The 17,013-nt window shown below is 52.6% G+C and overlaps 1 protein-coding gene across 10 annotated transcripts in view; it reads left to right on the top strand.

Moving 5' to 3' along the window:
- The window catches only part of MINDY4 (MINDY lysine 48 deubiquitinase 4), a 148,847-nt gene that overhangs the window by 116,701 nt on the left and 15,133 nt on the right, over window positions 1-17,013 (top strand). For 6 of the 10 annotated variants that reach the window (XM_020964488.2, XM_020964487.2, XM_020964494.2 and 3 more), the window contains 3 exons: window positions 12,117-12,297; window positions 13,962-14,034; window positions 15,151-15,608. In XM_020964488.2, the coding sequence (XP_020820147.1) occupies window positions 12,117-12,297; window positions 13,962-14,034; window positions 15,151-15,241 (345 nt within the window). In that variant the 3' untranslated portion in view covers window positions 15,242-15,608. The other 4 variants (XR_013485774.1, XM_020964489.2, XM_020964492.2 and 1 more) reach the window with 2 other exon arrangements.

Raw genomic sequence — 17,013 nt, 5'->3', positions numbered from 1 at the left:
TCTTTTGAAAAATCTTTCATGATATTCTCTATCCCTTTTTAAGATGTCTTCTCCTAGCCATACATTTTAAAAGTACCTAATCTTATTCTGGCTGGTTTGGTTTTTAATGGTGTGACCGTTTCAGATTTCTTATCTCTTTTGACCTTATTGTGGCATAGGATGTAACATAGTTGTCTTCATCGAATTTCTGCCAAGACACTTTCTAATTTCATAGTAGTTCTTTTCCAAAAGGGAGTCCTTCCCCCGTCATTCATGTTTTGGGTTATCAAACGCCGGACTGCGCATTTCCAGTGGGTTCTGTTTCTTGCTTATTTAATCAGTTTTACTGATGGACTTTTTGTTTTTAACAAATATCAAGTAGTTTTTGTGACCACCCGCTGACTTATAACACAGTCTGAAATCTGGTGATGCTCTGTCCCCTCCATCCATACTTTTTCTCGTTGTTTTCTGTGAGATACTAATCTTCCGTTCTTCAGAATTAATTTTGTTATCATTTAAAAAAGTATTCTCTCCATGATTTGCTGGGTATGGCACAAATGGGTAGATTAATTTAGCTGGTGCAGTTCTGTTGAACGGGACTGCAGAAGAGGCTCATAACACAGCTGACTCGGCTCCAAATGGACGTTAGATCATCTCACCCTTTCTCCCAGAGGACGTTGCCTCATACTTCCAGAAAAAAAACCCAAGGCCATTAACAAGAGCTCTCTCTTCTCCCCTCTTCTTGTTGCACGTTACTGAAATCCTTCCCTTTCTTCCATGAAGAGGTGGCCCTTCTCCTTGCTAAGACACACCAGTTATTGTGCCCCTGGGAGCCCATCTCCTCCCATCTCTTCCAGTCAGGTGTCCTCTGTCATTCCTGCTCTCCTTCAGCCTCTCCCCATCTCCTGGCTCCTTCCCTGCTGCCTACAGAAATGCCCACGTCACCGCTCTCCTCCCTTGATCCATCAGCCCCCACTCACTCTGTCCCATATCTCTTTTTCCTTTCAGTGGTTAAAGTCCTTGAGAAAATCATTTGTGGGTCACATTTCCTCTCCTCTCAGTTTCTTCTAAACCTTCTGACCATATCATCCATTCTCTGAATCGCAGCTCTCTGGACCTCTTCTTAAACCTCGTCCTTCTTGACCTCTCCACAGCCTCTTCTCCTCTCTAGGTGTGTGTGACCCTGCTCCCTCCTGGTTCTCCCCCTCCCTGCCTCATGTGCATTGGCCATTCTCTTTGCCCCATCATTATCTGGCTCGGGCCCACCAGCCATGGCCTGGTCCTGGGCCCTTCTCTCTTCTTCCTCTAGATCATCTCATGAGTTCCTCCTTGTTCAGTTGTCATCTCTGTTTGATCTCTCTATCTGTCTACCCAACCCTAACCCCTCTGCTGACTCCCCACATTACCAACTACTTTTTGGATGTCAGGCCAGCAGCATGTATTGGTTCAGCACATACTACGTGCTAGACATTGTGCTCTGTGCTTTGCGTTCAAGGATAAAGAGTGAAACCATCCCGACTTGCAGTGAGCTTGTGTTCTATGTAGAATGTATTTTATCTACACTGTATATTACAAATAGATACACAGTGAGTAAAAACATGCAGATACACACCATAGTTAGCTATGAGCACATACTAGTCATGGAAGACAGCTAATGGAAAGGCACAGTGACATGTGAATTAGGGCATGTTTGAAGAACAGAGAGGTGTGGAGGAGGAAGAACTTCTTCTATTGAAAGATAAATTGGGAGTTGGTTGTATAGGGCTTGGAAAGTTCAATAGAGGAGCTCATGTTCGATCCTCGAGGCAAAGGAAGCCTCTGGTACTCAGGGTGGGGAAACTGTGGCCTCGAGGCCACACCTAAAGGGCCACAGGTTCCCCACCCCTGACTGAGGCTGATTGAGCAGGGTAGTCACCTGGCCTGATCTGTGCTTAATGATAAGCCATGTGTGGGATAGACTGAAGTGATCTAGGCTAAAGGTGGTGAAGGCATAAATGTAGCTGATCGCTATGTGAGTGGAGTGAAGGAGGTGTACGGGAGAGTCGTCGTGAAGGTAGAAAGATTTGGCAACTAACTGCATATGTGGGGAGAATGAAGAGTCCATATTGCTGTCAAAATCATGAACCAGGGAGACTGGGCGGATGTTGGTGCCCGAGGAGGTTTGGAAGGAGGGAGGGTTTAGGAGAAAAGAGAATGAGTTCTACTTTAGAAACGTTGAGTGAGGGATCTCTGGGACATACAGTTTGAAATATTCAATAGGCAGGTGGTGAGATGGGACTGAAATCTAGGTGGGGGGGAGACCAGAACGAGGTAGATATGTATATAGATCTGGAGTCATCTGCATAGAGAGGGAGAAGAAAGAGGCCCCTGGACAAAACCTGGAGGAACCCCACCAGTTAGGGGGTGTGAAGACTGTGAAGGCACAGTCTGAGAGGAGGAGAGAGCTGGTCCTGAAAACCCAGGATGGGGGGAGAGGATGCAGGCAGAGAGGGCCAGCAGTCTCAAATGCAGCAGACAGATGGAGAAAGATCACGAATGTGCCATTAGGAGATCATTGATAACTTCGGAGAGAATCGTCCAGTTGAGCGTTGAGGTCTGAAGGCTTGGCGTAATACATTGAGGACTGAATGAGGGGAGAAGTTGATGCAGGGAGTGGGGACAGTCTTTTCTCCCCAGGAGTCTGGCTGAGAAGAGGAGGCGGAGCTCCGTAGCTTGTGGGGTTGGCAGGACTAGGGAAGGTTGTGTGTGTTTGTTTTAGGGTAAGGGGGCTAGGGATGAAGGTCCTGGGGAAAGAGGTTCTCTGTTCCCCCGGATTCTTCCCTCTTCCAGGCCCCCCGCCACATTCCCAGGCACCGGGCTCACAGCCTTGGTGTCGGCCTCACTTAGCCTTCTCCTCCCGTGGCTGCTGACCGGTTTGACCCCCTCCCCCTCCCTGGCTCTCCAGGACTCTCCCTTGTTACTCCTCTTCAGAAACGCCAGGCTCCAGCTCCACTCGCCTTGTGGCTGTCTCTTGTGCACGGTTGCGCTCCGTTCCTGACTTTCCACTGCCTGTCCTCCTGGCTTGGGAAGGTCTGCCTCTTCACCTCCTTCTCCCGCCTTCTCTCGCTTCCTTCCACACTTGGCCCAAACGCTGCCTTTCCCCCCTGTCCCTCCAGTCGTCCCTTCCCGCTGTGGTTCCCTTCCAGTTACCCTTTGTAATCGTAAACATACAACGATCTGCTTGTCGTCTTCCCCATTAGAAGAATTGCCACAACATTGCGTTGTTTTACATTCCCAGTGCTTAGTGTGGCGTTTATTGACTGGGTGAGTGTGATTACACACCCTGACCCCTGCCCACTCCTGGTCTGGCTTTTGAGAGGAGATGCCCATGGAAAGATGAGCCTTGGTAAGACAGACCATGAGTGTCACAGTGTATTTCCTGGTGTCTTCTACCAAGACCAGGGCTTACTGCCCCAGTGGGAAAACTGGCCCCATCACTGAGCTGTGGGGATGAGGAGGAGGAGTGGGCCCCTCCCCACCGGCCTTTCATGTGGAGCACTCTGCCTGTGTGCAGTACTTCAGCTTTGGCAGAATGCTTGCCCCCTTCATGCCACAGATGACTAGCGGCCTGCTCAGGGGCTAGAGCTTCCTGGCGTGAGCCTGGGCTCGTGCTGGTGGGATGAGAGAGCCATGGCGAGGATGGGGTCCTCGTTTCTGCAGTCTCTGTGAGACCAGAAACGGGCAAAAACGGCCTTCTCATCAGTGAGCTTATTTGAGGGTAGTCGTGTCATCCTTTCACAGACGAGGCAGACGTCCATCCCCGGGCCTCACAGCCAGGTCAGGGACACACTGGCCCAGCGACTCCCTTGTCTCCCAGGCCAGAGCCCCTGCTGTGGGCTTTTACCCTCTCATTTCAAGACTCCCTGGTCCAGGCCTGTCTTCCAAGGACCCTCTGAGGGGTTGATGTCCCTGTTTTAGATGCTTGTCATAGCTATAAGTCAGTTCACGCTTGCATCGCTTATTGCCTTCTTCCCAAACACGGTGAGATTGGTTTATTTTCAGTTATGCTCCAGGGCTGATGGGCCCATGCAGACACAGACTTTGCCTTCCTGCAGAAGGGATAGAGAACACAGACCAGTCTTGTGGAATCTGTGACTCTCCTCCAGAGAATGTAAAGAATGGGGCTATGTTAGACTTTCTTCTTCATTGGATTGGAATCAGTCAACAAACATTTCCTGGAATTGTCTCCCCACAGGGCACTACGAATGAGATAGACCTGTGCCTTCCCAAAGCTTCTTGTCGGGTGAATGAGAAAAGGTGCTGCAGGAAATGAGAGTGAGGCAGGGGGCTGGTGTCCTGAGAAGGGGAGCTGAGGGGGTGAGCCGGGGCCTCAGAGAATGGCAGGGTGGGGAGGGCCGGAGCAGCTAGCAGGCAGAGTCGGGCTGGGGCTGGCCAGGAGACCCCTGACCCAGCCCCAGGACTAGGGAGGGGAAGGAACCCTGTTGGAGCTTTCTCAGCAAGGCATCGCTATAACACAGGTGGCATGTCAGGAAAATAAGAGTCGGCCTAGCACAAGCTGCTGGCCTCTGAGGTGATGGGTGCTCACATGCGAAAGAGCAGAGTGGCAGGATGCAGGGCTGAGTGGGGTCCCAGAGGCCCGGGGGCCGGACCCTGCCTCTGAGTGTCCGCCTCCTCATCTTGGAGGTGCAGGCCACCATCCCTCTGGCACCCGGCTCTCAAGTGTGGGGAGGTGTACATGAGATCGTGTCTGCATGGAAAGTTTTCTTAGAAGACTTTGAAGAGCTAGAGAAATTCCGTTCAGTTCACTTACCCAGTCAAATTGGCAAGCATTTATTAAGCACCTGCTCGGTTGCCAGGTACGGGGATAAAAACGAGGGCTGCCCTCTTAAGTTCTGCTGAGGAGTAACCACTGAATTCAGTTCAGAAGGCATTCAGTGGGTGCCTCCTGTGTGCCAGGCACCGTGCCCATCCTGGAGAAGCAGAGGCAGACACCAGAGCTACATCTGCTATCAAGAGTATGGTTCCACTAAAGAAAGCGTGGGAGAAGTGGCGCCCTCAACATCCACTTGCCCGGCCAGCACCTCCCATGGCCTGAGGCCTGCCTTCCTCGGCCCTTTTTTTTCACCTCAGTCGCTGACCCTGCCCTGATCCCCCACTGAGGCATTTCCTCGCCTGTGATTAAGGAAAGTATGGAAGCTATTTTGCCGTCAGCCAGAAGAACTTGGCTTTTTTCAGTGCCCATCATTTAAAATGACTGGCATGGTTTTCTTCAGGCTTCCCCAAAAATCTGTCCCTGGGAAGAAACTAAGCTGACATTTCAGCGTAGAGGACGCTGCTTCCGAAAAGCTCCTGGAAATTCTTCAGGAATTCTTCCATAATTAATGTTATTGCCTTTGTGGGACAGAACCTTGGAGGATGGCTTCCAACGTGAGACCCACTTTCTTGTTGCAGAAATACCCTGGGGTGCCCTGAGGGCCCTAGCCTTGGCCTGGGCAGGGCAGAGAGTACCCAGTCCTGCTAACTCACCTCTAACTCGGCAGGTCACCCTGCCAGCCTGTTTCTTCCCCTGTTCCAAGGGGGCCTTGCAGGGCATGACCTCAGAGGTCCTTTCCTGCTCAAGACTTTGATATCTGATGGGAGGCTTTTCCCTTGGTGGAGATGAGCAGGTTAACCAGCCCTTCTTGTCCAGCCTGTAGAAGGGATTCAGCAGGGGTCCCCGTGGTTCTCTCGGCTAACTGTCCTGCCTGCCAGAGTCCACTTAGCCAGCACGTGGGGGTGGAGAATGATGGGACCTCTCTGGGGACAGCTGGAATTCCAGTCACTTCACACATTTTCTAATTCAGGGAATCCTCATCAGCTGCAAATTCTCACCCAGAGTCAGCTCCGTGGGGGCGGAGGGGAAGCTGCTAGGAAGCCATGTGCTTGTTGGCACAAGAACGGCTCCCCTTTGGTAAGCTGAGCGCACCCTAGGATCTCATCCGCGTGAGTGATTTGACCATTGAGTCTTCTTTCCTTGAGAAATTATCCTATTAAAACTCCAAGCCACTAATGCCTCAGTGGGACAACCCAGGTTGTTCCTACTAAAGAGGGAGAGTCTGAAGTGTAAGCTGTGCCCCAGGAGAGCAGGACTGGGGTGGGATGGAACGGGCGTGGTGGGGAGGCTGAGGTCCTTGTTAATCAGAAAGCGTTTATTAGCCACTTAGTGTGTGCCAGGCACAGCAGGAGGCACTGGAGCCCCAACCAGATGGGAGTGGGGCCCTGTCCTCAAGTTGCTTCCATCTAGCCGGGGAGACAGCACATACCTGGCTCATGTAGGGAGCTTTGAGAAGGAGAACAGGTACCAGCAGCAGGGTGGAGGCAGAAAGAGTGGGGGCTTCCAGCAGGTGGAGATGAGGAAGAAGAGCGTCCCAGGCATCGGGGAAGCCAGAGCCATGGGCAGTGAGAGATGGCGCATTGTCCGTGAATGACAGCCAGGAGGCCAAGATGTCTGGAGCCTGGAGATGATGGGGAAGCCACTGGAGTGTCTCATGTGTGCATGTATGTATATGTGTGTGCGTGTGTGTATACGTGTGTGTGCGTGTGTGTGACATGATCAGACCTAGGCCGTGCAAAAATCACTTTAGCGCTGTGTGGAGGATGGATAGGAAGGCAGAGGCGCCAGCTGGGTGAGGTCACTGCGTCAGCGCCTCAGCTGAGGGCGGAGTGCAGGGGGGTCTCTGAGTGGAGAGGAGGAAGCTAAAAGTGGTGCCTGGTTGACGACGAAAGGGGAACAAGCATGAGGACCTCGTGTGGTGACCCCAGGGACGCTGTTGACAGTGACGGGGGGATTTAGATGGAAAGGGAAGTGGTGGGTGTTTGGAATAGTCATCTTTGGACAGCAAGATGGCGCAGTGGGTAGAACACCAGGCCTGGAGGCAGGAAGATCTGAGTTCCAGTATGGTCTCAAGACCCTCACTAGCTGTGTGACCCTGGGCAAGTCACTTCATCCTGTCTGTCTCAGTTTCCTCCTCTGGAGGATGAGCTGGAGAAGTACTTGGACAACTGCTCCAGTGTCTCTGCTGAGAAAACCCTAGATGGGGTCACAGAGAGTCAGACTGAAACGACTGTACAATGACAAAAAATAATTTCTCTTCCCTTGTGAATAACCCCCAGGGATTGTTTTCTTTGTCTGCCTTGATATTCCTGGTTAGAACCTTTGGGTCCACTTCTAACCTTGCTTGTTCTCTTTTCCCTGTGATTTACTGGAGTAGGGAACCTCCAGTGAAAACACCCTCCCCACACTGATAAGGAGAGGCCACCCCGAGTCTTAGAGAAGTCCCTGGGACCCTGAGAGAAGGGACCTGTCCAGAGTCACCGGGCTCGCTCTCTGCTCAGTGCCTGGTGTTCACAGTGGGAGCCGAGTTATGGTGGTGGTGACTGGGGAGGGATGGAGGGGGCTGGGAGCCTTCAAAGTCACTGGGAAGCCTTGTCTCAGTCTCAGAAGAAGCGGGGCCTTTCTCTTCTGCCTTGCGGAAGGGTGGGGATGGAGACCCCAAGCAAGCCGGTAAGTCTGGAGCACCTACTCGGTGCCAGAGCCCAGTGTCTGTGACTGCGAGAGGCTGGGAAGGCCCATCTGGTCCCTCTCTTTGGAGGCCTCACCCACCTCACGGGCAGGAAACAGTTGGAGACTCAGCGAACTGCTAGCCAGCGTGGTGCCAGCTCGAAGCCGGTGGGGCAGCCAAAAGGGCAGCAGTGCTCTGAGGAGCGAGGCTTCGTGAAGCCAGGAGGACGACCGTGGACTGGAGACGAGAGGGACAGCGATGGGTGGAAAGGCGATGTCCGTGAGGATTTGAGCATCCTGAAAACTAAAACGAGGGGGGTCCAAGTGACACAGGAAATGTCCCCTGAAGATGACTGTTTTCTGGCCCCCCACCCCCAGCTCTTGGATGCCCTCCCCCATTCCCCTGCGTGTTTCCAGGCTCTTGGCATTCTTGTTTCCCACCCTTCCCCACAGTCTTTCTCCCATCTGGACTCCCCTTGAGGCACCTCCGCCTCACTAGAGTCTGGAGAGTGGCCATGCTGTAAGCGGGGGTAGACATTTGGCCATTTGTGAAAAGTAACCAAGAACAAAAAAAGTGCAGTGTTTATGGGCCCGAGCATCACTTTGTGCCATTTTCCTCTCCAGAGAGAGCACACATTCCCTGCATTTCAGGCTGGACAGGAATGCATGTGTGTGGTTAGTAAGGAAGGAAAATCTCTAGTCACATCTACACTGGCAAAGCAAAACTGAGGAAATTCCCCCGGGCTAGAGGAGGGGAGGCCCAGTGATCCCGATCCCTTGTTCCTGTCCCCTAGATCCACCATGTCATCAGTAACTCTGCTCATCCTCCTGGGTTTGGCCTGAGAGCTACACCGTGTGCATCGAGTGGAGGAGAGGAGAGGAAAGGAAAGTGGCAGCCTCTCGGGATCCTGCAGGCACCCTCATGGCTACTGCAAGAAGAGTGAGACAGGGATCTCATGTCACCACGCCAGCCGTGTCATCCATCGCCCTGAGGACGGGTGTCACTTCTCCAAGACTGTCCCCGCCCAGGCTCCGACTGTGCTTGCAGTCCCAGGGAAGTTTGGAGAAACGTCTGGAGAGGCTAGATTTGAACCCCTCTCTTCCCATGACAGCGTGCTGTTTGCAGGTCACCCTTTTGTCTGCCATGTTCTCGCTTCTATTTTTTCATGACAAGTTTGGGCGGTTGTAGAATCTGTCCCTAGTTTTCTCATTTCATAGAAGGACTTCACCCTGTGGGTGGCAGAATGGAGAGTGGATTGGCCTGAGAACTGAGGTTTAGGTGTGTGATCAGCTCTGACGTAGGTCCCTGCCCCTTATCTGGATAAAGCCAGGGCTCGCAGGACCACGTTTTTATATTTGTGTGTCCAGAATCGACCACAGCACCTGGCTTGTAGTAGGTGCTTAGTAAATGCTTGTTAATATCCCTGTGACTCCATCTGTATCTGTACATGAATTGACGAAACCTTCTACCTCTGTATGTGTGTATGTATACATATATATGTGTAAGATATCAACAAGCGTTTATTGTTTATATATAAAATCAACTTCACCCATATATGCGTATATGTGTATGTACACACACACACACACACACACACACACACAAGCATTTATTAAGCACTTACTATGAGCCAGGTACTGTGTTAGGCTCTGGGGATGCATAGTGTTTTTGGACCTGTGATTTCATCAGCAGAAGCGGGTTTCCACGAGGAAACACGTGGCCCGTGGACCATAGTGCGCCTGAGTGTTGGCCCAAACCAGATTAAGATATAATTAGGGAATATTTAACAAAATAAATAAAAATGCAATAAAACAGATAACATTACACTTTACAACTAAGGCAGGGTGGCCCCTTGTGCCGAGGGCAGAGGGCCATCCCCCAGGGTCACACGACCCCTGTTTATCCACAGCCTCCTCTCCCTCCACCACTCCCTGGCTTCATTTGTCCCTCTACCTCTCAAGACTTTCTCCAGGAATGATTCCTGTTCTGACTTTCCTCCTTTAGCCCTCCAAAGCCATGGCTTGTCATTTCAGCTCTGCGCTGTCCTACCCCCTTACCCCTCTGGGCTGTTGCTGCTCTTCTCTTGCCAACACTTAGCCCTGGACTACTCCCCTCACTTGTCTCATCCACTCCCTGTTTCTACTCACAAGCTGCAGATTGAAGAAGTCACAACTGTGCTGACTGGGCCCATGACATACTGATGTCGTCCACAATGTCATCTGTGCTGTGATTCGTTATCACCCATGCAGAAACTATTTCAAACCCTCTTTCTTGCTCAACATCTCTTTCTTCCTCAAAATCCCTTAACACCATCACCCACTCTCTTCTCTTTTTCCTTAGTTGCTGACAACAAGGTGGTCCTTCTCCTTGCCAAGACTAACCCCTTTACCAGATTGCATCCTCAGTAACACCCTCTCCCCACTCTTCAGCCTCTCTCTCACTGGTCCTTCCTTACTGCCTTCAAACATAGCGAGGTCACGCCATCCTTACAAGCCTTCACTAGATGCTATCATCCCCTCAAATGATTCTCCTCTTCCTCCCTTTCTTAGCCAATCTTCTTGGAAAGCTGTCAGCACTCACCACTTTCACCTCTCATTCCTTGGTCCTTTGCAGTGTGACTTCCAACTTCATCATTCAGCTTAATCTGCTGACTCCACTATTACTGATGTATTCTGAATTGTCAAATATGGTGGTCTTTTCTTGGTCCTCGACCTCCCTGCCACATTTGACACCGTCAGTGACTATCCTCCTAGATGCTCTTTCCTCCCTGGGTTTCATGGCTCTACCTTCTCCTCTCCTCTTACTTGCCTGACTGTTCCCTATCCTGGTCCTTTGCTTGTTTCTCACCCATGTTTCCTCCAGACTGTGGTCATTCTCGAGGGTTCCTCCTGGGTGCTTTTCTCTTCTCCTACGCTCTCTCTTGGTAACCTCATCAGCTTTCATGGGCTTAACTATCATCTCTGATGATGACACCCAGATCTGTCTCTCCAGTCCTGGTCTCTCCCTAAGCTTCCACATCACCAACTGGCTACTGGAGATTTCAGAGATGTCCTGGATTATTTCCAAGTCAGCATGTCCAAAACAGAACTCTATCTGTTCCCTAAACCCTCCTCTGTTCCAAATGTTCCTCTTTTTATTGAAGGCACCACCATCCTTCTGGTCTTCATGTCCTTGCCTCCCTCACCCATAAATCCAGTTGCTTGGTGGATCTCGCTGTTTCTACTTTGACAGAACCTCACTCACCTGACCCCTTCTGTCTCCTCCCACAGCCACCATCTTAGTTCAGACCCCCACCAACTCCCTCACAGATTATTGCATCCACCTCTTCTTGGCCTCCCTGCCCAGCCTCCCCCCCATTTTACATTCTTCTGCCAAAGTGATGCTCCTTAAGTGCAGACCTGACCAGATGGTTCCCCACCTCCAGTGATTTCCTCCTGTTGCTGCTAGGACCAAATATAAATTCCCCAGCGTAACTTTTGAAGCCCTCCGTAACCTGGCCCAACATTCCTTTCCAGTCTCTTTGGGTATGACTTGCTCTCAACACTGATGGAGCCAGACTGGTCTTCCCTAAGTTCCTGACACACAGCATGCCACCTCTCATCTCTGGGTGCTCACCAGAACTACAGAGTCCCTGTCTTCCATTAATGTACAGCTCAGATACCATCTTTTGTACAAGCCTCTCTAGATCTCCCCACCCCAGACCACCTTATATTTAACGACTTTGTACATCTGTGGGTTTTTTGCTTCGGTCTCTTTTCAGTCATGTCCACCAATACTTAGGGACCCCGTCTGAGGTTTTCTTGAAAGAGATACTGGAGTGGTTTGCCGTTTCCTTCTCTAGCTCATTTTACAGATAAGGAAACTGAGGCACATAGGGTTACATGACTTGCCCAGGGTCACACAGCTAGTCAGCATCTGTGTGTCTACTTCATATTTATTCTGCATGTGTTTTTGTGGGTGCTTTTCCCCCTATTAGAATGTAAGCTCCTCATGGCTGGGATTGGTTTATTTTATATTTATCCTTAGCACCTGGCCCAGTGTACAGGATGGGGTGGACACATGATGAATACTCAGCTCTGCTGTCTGTCTGCTCCATCACACTGTTCCTGTCTCTGTTACTGCCATTTCTGTCTGTGTAGATGTGTGTGAGTGTGTGTGCACATAAATACGTACATGTGGTAGGAAGCTCGTGGTCTCAACTTGTCAGTCCCTGTATCTTGGACAAGCCCTGTCAAGCTGTTGGTTCCCTGACCTAAAACCCACCTTGTTAATGCTGAGCTGCTTCTGGCCGGAGGCCTGTGTGGAGGCCGGCCGTAAGGTCCTGCGGCGAGCCCAGAAGGGCGTGGCACCGTGGCAGCAGAGAACTTGTGTCCTGTAGGCTCCTGCCCGCGTGACTCCAGGGCTCATCCTCGTCCCCTTCGTGTAACCTTAGCATCAGCTGCCTGTCTCCTTGGCGCCGTGGAGGAGATGCTGATGTGGGCAAGGCCATCATGAGGACGCTTGGTCTCTTCCCAGTCTCGGCCCCTGTGCTCCTCAGTCAGTGAGTCGCTGCTCTGTCTTTGGCTTACTCTTTGTCTGCCTCTGTCTCCCTCTCAGGTTGGCTGTTATCTGAAGACTCCCAGGTATCCCATCTGGGTTGTGTGCAGTGAAAGCCACTTCAGCGTCCTCTTCAGCCTTCAGCGAGATCTCCTCAGTGACTGGAAAGTGGAGAGAATATTTGACCTCTATTACTACGACGGGCTGGCTAACCAGCAGGGGGAGATTCGGCTGACGATAGGTATGCGTCCCACCCTTCCTCCCTGGCCCCCCTGGATGTCCCCTTCTGTGCTTGGTATTACGCACAGGACAGGAGAATGTGTTTGCTTTCTCCCGAAATAAGATGGACACATGGGTAAGTTTGGATACCAGCACAAGAGGATAAGAGCTCTGACCAGTGCTCTAGGTGCCGAGGGCAGGGTTTCTGAAGGAGCTGGGCCGTGAGAGGCTCAGGAGTGGGGTGCAGGCCAGGAGGAGGCCAGGTGTCTTCAGGGCTTGAGAGAAGACTGGTGTGGCTGACCAGAGGCTCATGTGGAGGCTGGATAGAGGCCACAGGAATGCTTGGGGCTGTGTTGTCTTGTTATATCAGATGGCTCCAAGGTTGACTTTTTAAACCCGCTAAGCTCAGCAGCGTTAGCACCTACTCAACAGAAGACAGTTTCCACCTGCCCTCAGGAGCTTGTACACCATCGTCCCACTCTGTGCCATCCGGAGATGCTTGTAGAGGCTGGTGAGTTCCCCTTTACTGGGGGCCTCCAGGCAGAGGCTGGCCCACCCTGGTCAGTTGCTAGAGGGAGGATTCTTATTTGGTTGGGTGTAGATGGAAGCACCGTCTGGAGTCCTTCCCCACTCTTTCTGAGGAGAAGTGAGCTCTCCTTCCTTATCTATTCTCCTAGTAGCCAGTGATACGCATGTGTGTGAGAATGCCAGGTTGGTGATGAGATGGGGACGAGACATGGGGGGGTCACAGTCACAGCCTGAGGCCAGCAGTGTGGGGTGACTCTGGCAGCCTGTGGTCACGTGAAAGAGGGAAGCAAACTGGATCCCGCATAGTCCCCCTCAGGCATTCTCATAGACTGAGTCAGGTGCCATCTATTATCCAGCCCAGGTTCAGAAGAGGCTCACAGAGCCCAGCCCCCCTCCCTCACGCTTCTTCCTTGTTTAGGTCAAGCAGCAGTGCCTGCCTCAACTCATTCTGTCCTTCCTCCATCACCGGGGATGGAGAGGGTCTCCAGTGGGCAAGGCCTGGGCTTGAGCGCCAGTCTGTCCCAGCACAAGAAGGACTTTGCCTTTCCCAGGTTACCTGGGAGAACACAGTCCAGGAGAATGTTAGAGGCGATGAAGTGTGGCCATGAGACTTGGCTCCGGCCTGGATGGCACTGGTCTAACCTCTGTCTAGCCTTGGCATGGCGGGTCAGCGCAGGGATCCTGCATTCTCCTGGGGAAACTGCACCTGCCTTCAGGGGCTAGGCAGTGGGACTGACCCCTGGTGAGCCTCTCCGGGAGACAGGCCGCAGAGTGAGAGGCTGAGGATGCCCAGCCAGGGCAAAGAAAAAGAGGCATGAGGTCATCCTCCAAGGGAGACCAGCAGGGTAGAGTGTGGGAGGGAGTCCTGGAAAAGTGGGTTTGCTGGGTCACCCAGAGCACTCTGTGCTTGAGCCTAGAGGCCATAAGAGCCATGGGAGCTTTTTCAGCAGGGGAGTAACGTGGCAGCTTTGTGGGGCATGTGTGGGGGAGGGGAAGGGGGCAGACATGGATGGGGACCAGCCAGGAAGCTCCCTGGTGGCTCAGCTGAGAGGTCCTTGGCTGGTAGGAGCACCTCGAACCCGTGGGTGGGTTCCTGGGGATCAGGGAGAGGCAAGAGCTGGGTGTTGTTGGAGGCCAACACCATCTCCTCCCTTCCAGATACAACCCAGCCTGTGCCCAGAGACAGAGAGAAGGACCTCGTTCCCCCCCTCGAACACTGCATCCGCACCAAGTAAGTGGGCTCCTCCGGAATCCAAGGGCTCCCCGGGGGAGCGGCCTCAGATCCCCCGCCCCTCCCTCCCTCGTCTCACTCCCTTCTCATGGCACCTGGGCGGCTGTCCCTGTCCTTTGGATGAGAGAGTGGAGAGGTGCCCCAGCCTGCAGCTCCAGAGCCGGCCAGGGGCAGACCCCAGTGGGAGACCCAGGCCTTTGCTCAGATTTCCCGGCCAGGAAAGCTGAAATGGAGCCGAGCACGCGGATGTGCGCTGAGGCTCTCTACCTCCCTCTTCCTCCGTGGGTGGAACTTGCTGGTTATTGTTACTGTTTGTACCCCAGGGCAGTTGTGAGGAAATGCTTGTTAGATGTAAAATGCTAAAGAAATGTGAGTTATTTTTGCATATCAACCTGAAGTGATAGGAATCTGGAAAAATCCATTTCTCAGGAGCCTTGGAGGGGAGTGGGCAGTGGGGAAAGGGTGTTCACTGGTCTCAGAACTTGGCACTTCTTTGATGTCAGCAAAGAAGCCAAAAGCCAGAGGCGTCTCATAGCCAGGAAATAGGATGTTACAGGGGAGCCCTAGAAGGAGAGGAGAAGGGCCCTTAGGGGTCAGCTGGTGCAGCTCCGTCCTTCTGCAGGGAAGAAGGAATTTGCCTCTCAGAGCCAGGACTGGAATCCACCTCCTCTGCCTCCTGGTGCATGGAGCTGTGGAGAGGGTGGCGCCTGCCCGCCCACCCACCTCCATGCACCCAGCAGCTCTGGTTCCTAGCAGGCAGGGGGAAGGTCACGAATCTGAAAGCTGGGCTACCCAGGCCCATCCATGAGGGTTACAGTCACCTTGGGCAGCCTGCCCTGCTCTCTTAGGTTCTTGGGTGCTCTGTCTCTCCTTTTGACTCTCCACTGAGGCTTGGACTTCTTGGGCTGGGGCAACATGGGCCCCTTCAGAGAGGGGAGGAGCAAGGGGACCTCTCGTGGCATCTCCCCTTCCTTAGTCTTCCTTGCAGCAGGGAGAACGAGGCATCCTTGTGGGATGGAGTGATGAGGATAAGGCAGCCTCAGCACTCCGGGCCGGGCCAGCGTCCACCCCAGACAACAGCTCGCCACCTTCTGGCAGTGTGTTTTCTTCTACCAGACAGCCAGAGGACACACCGTCTGAAGGCAAAAGACATTGTAACCCATGGAGGCAAATCAGTGACCAACAGAGATGCCCCAGGCCTGCGTGAGATCACCACACGCTGGTGGGGGAGGGCACCTTCAGGGACACGTGTGACAGAGCGAGAGCACACAGCACAGCCAAGGAGCCCAGGGGTGGCCGGGGCAGCTCGGACCTCTGCCCTCTGTTTTTGGCCGCATTGTCTCTGCATGAACTACAAAGCCTCTCCCTGAGAGTGGCCCTGTATTATTGTGAGGTGAGCCAGAAAGTCAGCAGAGCGAGCAGGAGTGAGCAGGAGCTCCCGGTGCCTCCAGAGCCTCACACAGAGTTGACTTTACTGGTACTGCTTCAAGATCCGGGGCTCAGAAAACTACCTAACTTGGGCTTAGGAAATCTTTTTTTTTCACTCTTATTAAATCCCTGAGTATTAATTTACATCCCCATACCCATTGGGTGGACCCTTCATAAAAAAAAAAAGCCAGGAAGTTTGTACGTGCTAGGGTTGCAGGACTCTCCGTACTCCCCAGCTCCTCCCTTAAAGTTTTATTATTCTGCCCACAGTAACTTCCAGGCTCCAGCACAGACCTCGCTGTTTTCACTTATCTCCCTCCCTGTAAAGAATCTGCAGTCCCTGCACTTTACGTGGGGTCCACCGGTGTACTTGTAGACATGTAACGTAGTCACATGAGGGTATCCCAGCTACACTTTTGGGTACAGTCACATGTGTTCTCCTTTGAGTCTTGGGACAGCCCTGGGGTGGGGGTGGGGCTGGGGCGGGAGACAGTTAATTGGGGCCTATAAGTAAAGGCCAGGTTTGCGTGTGCAAATGGAGAGGCCAAGGGCCTCAGAAATGGGTGAAAATCATGTATTTGGGTCTAGAGGAAGGAGTGAGCAGGGAGTGTCTGGTGCCCTGTGAAGACACCTGAAAGAGAGGCTGAACAGGGAAGACCTGTTGGGAGGAGAAGAAAGGAGGAAGATGTAATAGTCCCATTTTACAGAGAGGAAACTGAGGCTCACAGAGGGTAAGACCCTGCAGCTTAAACGTTTGAGAGGCCAGACTTGAACCTTGGTCTGTCCGACTCCGAGTCCAACGCTACCCGCTAGTGTCCGCTGGAGCTCTTTGGAGGTCATCTAACCAGAAGTGACAAACTGTTGTAAGCAACCAGAGGAAACCCAGGTAAGTGGACATTGACAAGTAGGAACCCTCAGAAAGAACGAGCTCATCCACCCCCGCCTTGTTGTCTGTCATTTGGATGGAGAGCCCGCCACCTTTTCCCGCTCCTTCTCATGTCATCGACCATTTTTCTGGAGGTGCCGTCCTCCATTGCTTGCTGCACCACCATGGCCTTCACACGTGGGTGTTGCCTCCATTGTGGATTGTTGACACTTTTGGCCAAGACCCAGAGGCAGGTTCTGCAGAGTCGCCTTCCTCTGTCTACGGATGGAGACCAGCCCTGCCTTTATCACAGGAGACCTCTCTGCCCACATACCCTGGGGACCAGTCTGGTGAAGAGTCTCAAGCTGGGTCAGAAGGGGCTCCATTGAAGTAACATGGGGAAGAGAAGGCTTAGCTGCCGTGTGTGGGGCCTGCCACAGAAAGGGTAGAGCTCAAGGCCCTGACTCGGCCTCAGCCCTCCCATGTTCCCACTGCCCAGGGATGGACCCAGTGCTCCTCCTTGTAGACATGCCTTACTCTCAGCCCATGGGACTTGCTTCCTCACCTTCCTGCCCACTTGGTGCTCTTCTTGCGTGGTGCCAGGACAAGACAGCCTGTTGGTGAATACCTGTCTTCAAATACCTGTAGAGAAGATAGAGCGGGCCTGTTCGGCATCCCTTCAGAGA

This window comes from Phascolarctos cinereus, unplaced genomic scaffold, assembly GCF_003287225.1.
Source record: "Phascolarctos cinereus isolate Bilbo 61053 unplaced genomic scaffold, phaCin_HiC Scaffold_4;HRSCAF=312, whole genome shotgun sequence".
NCBI classification, from domain to species: Eukaryota; Metazoa; Chordata; class Mammalia; order Diprotodontia; family Phascolarctidae; genus Phascolarctos; species Phascolarctos cinereus.
The sequence above is the reverse complement of the archived record's forward strand: the minus strand, read 5'-3'. Positions and strand labels throughout refer to the sequence as shown.